This window comes from Myotis davidii, unplaced genomic scaffold, assembly GCF_000327345.1.
Source record: "Myotis davidii unplaced genomic scaffold, ASM32734v1 scaffold3272, whole genome shotgun sequence".
NCBI classification, from domain to species: Eukaryota; Metazoa; Chordata; class Mammalia; order Chiroptera; family Vespertilionidae; genus Myotis; species Myotis davidii.
This window is the reverse complement of record NW_006283304.1, coordinates 42,126-45,924: the sequence shown is the minus strand read 5'-3', so window position 1 is coordinate 45,924 and position 3,799 is coordinate 42,126. Positions and strand designations below refer to the sequence as shown.

The 3,799-nt window shown below is 42.7% G+C and overlaps 1 protein-coding gene across 1 annotated transcript in view; it reads right to left on the bottom strand.

Annotated features, from left to right (window-relative positions):
• Window positions 1–2,437: 2,437 nt before the first annotated feature.
• The window catches only part of LOC102773572 (spectrin alpha chain, erythrocytic 1), a gene marked incomplete at its 5' end in the record, with an annotated part of 42,039 nt that continues 40,677 nt past the window's right edge, over window positions 2,438–3,799 (bottom strand). Inside the window, 4 exon segments of the mRNA XM_015563319.1 lie at window positions 2,438–2,888; window positions 2,890–2,952; window positions 3,437–3,636; window positions 3,769–3,794. Of these exon segments, the coding sequence (XP_015418805.1) occupies window positions 2,670–2,888; window positions 2,890–2,952; window positions 3,437–3,636; window positions 3,769–3,794 (508 nt within the window).

Here is a 3,799-nt window from a genome sequence, read left to right as displayed (position 1 = left end):
ACATATTTTTCATTGTTATCTTCTACTAGAAGCCTGGTGCATGAAAATTCATGCACTGAAGGGGGGTCCTTCAGCCCGACCTGCCCCCTCTAACAGTCTGGGAGCTGTTAGGGGCAGGAGGTGATTTGGCGATCAGGGGAAGGTATTGCCCCCATTCACACCTCTGCTACTGCCACTGCTGGCAGTGCAAGCTTCGGCCGGCCCTGGTTATCTGAGCCTTGGGAGGCCCTGGGCGGCTAAGCAGCTGCCATCCAAGTCTTGCCTGCTCCTCGGGTGTTGGCTGGGCAGCTGCCATCAAAGGCTTGCCTGTGCCTTGGGCTGGCCCTATGTGGCTGGGGGACTGAGGGCAGGTCTGGCCACACCGTGTGCCTGCCACCCCCTTTGGTGGGGCTGAAAGACTGGGGGACTCCGGCGGAGCTGAGGGGACTGGGCACAGTCATCTTATGTCCAACAAGGGGTTAATATCCAAAACATATAAAGAATTCATACAACTCAACACCAAACAATACAGTTAAAAAATTAGTAGAGAACACTTCTTCCAAGAAGATACATAAATGACAAACAGATGAATGCAAAGATGATATTCAACTTCACTAGCTTTTGGGGAAATGCAAATCAAAACTACATGAGATACCACCTCACACCTGTTAGAATGGCTCTTATCAACAAAGCAACAAATGACAAGTGCTAGGGAGGATGTGGAAAAAAAGAAAGCTTTGTTCGCCGCAGATGGGAATATAAACTAGTAGTCACTATGGAAAACAGTATAGAGGCTCCTCAAAAAATTAAGAATATAATTACCATATGGTCCAGCAATTCCTCTTCTGGGTATCTACCCCCAAAATTTGAAAACATTTATTCACAAAGATATATGCACCCCTATGTTCATTGCAGCATGATTCATGGTGGCCAAGACACAGAAACCACTGCAGTGTCCTTTGCTAGATGACTGAATAAAGAAGAGATGGTACATATACCCACACCCAGAGCAACAGGCCAGCAAGAGACACCTGTATACCATCTGGTTTTGAAGATCAGCACAGATTCTGTCCACCAGAGAGAGAAGAAGGTCTGCCAGAGACACAGCTGCCTCCTTAAAGGGCCACACACAAAATCTCATTCATAGCACTCACCCTAGGCTCTGGAGGAGGGAGGGCAGAGTGGACTAGAATCATGTGAGGAGAGACTAGGGTTAGTGGCTCTGGGGAGAAAGCTGAAGAGATAGCCACCAGGATCCCTGTACTTCTCCTAGGGCAAGGGAAACTGAGGAGAAAATAAACAAATGGGACTATATCAAAATAAAAAGCTTCTGCACAGCAAAAGAAACCATCAATAAAATGAAAAGAAAACCCACTGCAGGGGAGAACATATTTGCCAATGAGACATCTGATAAGGGGTTAATATCCAAAATATATAAAAAACTCATACAACTTAACAAAAGGAAGACAAACAATCCAATTTAAAAATGGGCAAAGGATCTAAATAGACACTTCTCCAAGGGGGACATACAGATGACCAAGAGACATATGAAATGATGTTCAAAGTCACTAATCATCTGAGAGATGCAAATTAAAATGACAATGAGGTATCACCTCACACCTGTCAGAATAAACAAATGACAAGAGTTGACAAAGATGTGGAGAAAGGGAACCCTAGTACACTGCTAGTAGGAATGCAGACTGGTGGCTGCAGCCACCATGGAAAAGATTATGGAGTTCCCTCCAAAAATAAAAAATGGAACTGCCTTTTGACCCAGTGACCCCATTTCTAGGGATATTTACTAAGAAATCAGAAACACCAATCCGAAAGAATATATGCCCCCTATGTTTATAGTGGCACACTTTAAATAGCTAAGACTTGGAAACAGCCCAAGTGCCCATCAGTAGATGAGTGGGTAAAAAAGCTGTGGTACATTTACACCATGGGATACTATGCAGCAGTAAAAAAGAAGGATCTCTTCTTACCCTTTGAGACTGCATGGAGGGACCTGGCGAGTATCATGCTAAGTGAAATAAGTCAGAGAAAAGATAAGTGCCACATGATCTCACTTATATGTGGAATCTAATGAACAAAATAAACTGATGAACAAAATAGATCCAGACACATAGAAGCATGGAACAAACTGAAGAGTCTCAGAAGGAAGACAGGGGTAGGAGGGGAGGTAGAGAGAGATTAACCTGGGAACTTATGTGAATATATGCTTAGCCCATGGACACAGACAATAGTGTAGTGAAGGCCTGGGAGGGGTGAGTGCAGGGTGGAAGGTGTCAATGGGGAAGAAAAGGGCACATCCGCAATTCTTTCAACAATAAAGATGCATTTAAAAAAGATACAGAAAAAAAATGAAAATGAAACCAAAACTCATAGATACAGACAACAGTATTGTGGTTACCAGAAGGAAGCGAGAGGGAATTTAGAAAAGGTAAAGGGGTCAATGTTTGGTGATGCAAGAAGATTTTACTTTGGGCAGTGGGTTTACAATGCAATATACAAATGTTGTCTCCCAGAATTGCATACTTGAAATTTATATGATTTTATTAACCAATGTCACTATAATAAATTTTTTTATTTTTTATTTATTTTTTAGAAAAGAGAGAACTTGGCACCCATCAGTTGGTTTAATTAGCTTCATGCAAAATAAGCCCCTGGTCTCCTCTTCTCCAACTTTACTAATGCCTTATATCTCCGAAGGTTGTTTCTCTTTTGGGTCCTGCAATTAATGTAATACACACACACACGACTATCTTTCTTCCCTGTGCATTCGCCTCTTTCATTCCCCAATAATTCCACAACCAAGATTTTATATGATCTAGTAAGAATTGCTTATCAGTTGCCAAAGAAGGAATTGGTGAAGCCAACATAATCATAGCCAGCAGGGTGGCTCCGGCCCCGTGGGTCCACGTATTGCTGCATATGTGAGGCACAGAAGGACACTTGTTCTGGTGTGAGAGCCTGAAACATAAGAGGAAAAGGATGCAGTAATAAGAATTCAAAATAGCTGGTTCCTTGGGATTCCAATATTCCCCAAACTCAGCGAGTGGAGGAACTTTAGAAGAAAAAGCCAGCACTGTTCATATCACATACCTTTAACATTAATTCCTAATTCCTAATGAATAAAACCAACAATCTCTTCAAGTCAGCTGTTACTTGAAGAGTTCCATGTCACTTTGGCAACACTTATCGCATTCCCTAAATTTGGCTTATTCAATAAATGGGATAAAAAGCATTCTTGAAAACAAGTTTCAGGTTTGGGCTTGACCCTGATAGTCATTAGAGGTTGACTCTGCGTTTTGATCACAACATGAAATGGTGACCAAAGAAGATGACTGCTAGAGAAAACCAAAGAGGTGGGGTCTAGTAGGCAACTAGGCCTGAGATGAGCAAAATCTAGATTGTTATGAGAGCATAATGAGGGAAGGTGCCATTGGAATCGTACCTGCTTCATGTCATCTTTGGTAATATAGTTCTTGCCCTCTGCCAAAGCTTGGAAAGCATTCTCTATTTCATCGCTGGTCTTGATGTTCTCTGATTCCTTGTCAATCAGGAATGAGGTATATTCTTCCAGTGAGACATAGCCCTTCCTGTCGGATAAAAGGATCAGGAACTGTGCCCTCTCAACACAGAGAAGAAACAGGTCTCATTCTCATTCTACTTGGTGTCACAGGGACAGAGGGAGGCTGGATTTTCCAAGTGCCTCTTCCAACTCAGCTCTCTAAGACCATGACCTATTTGACCGTCGTTCTCCTCCCCTTACAGTCAAATAAACACTTCCCCCAGTTCCAGCCTCTGTTTCCCTAAG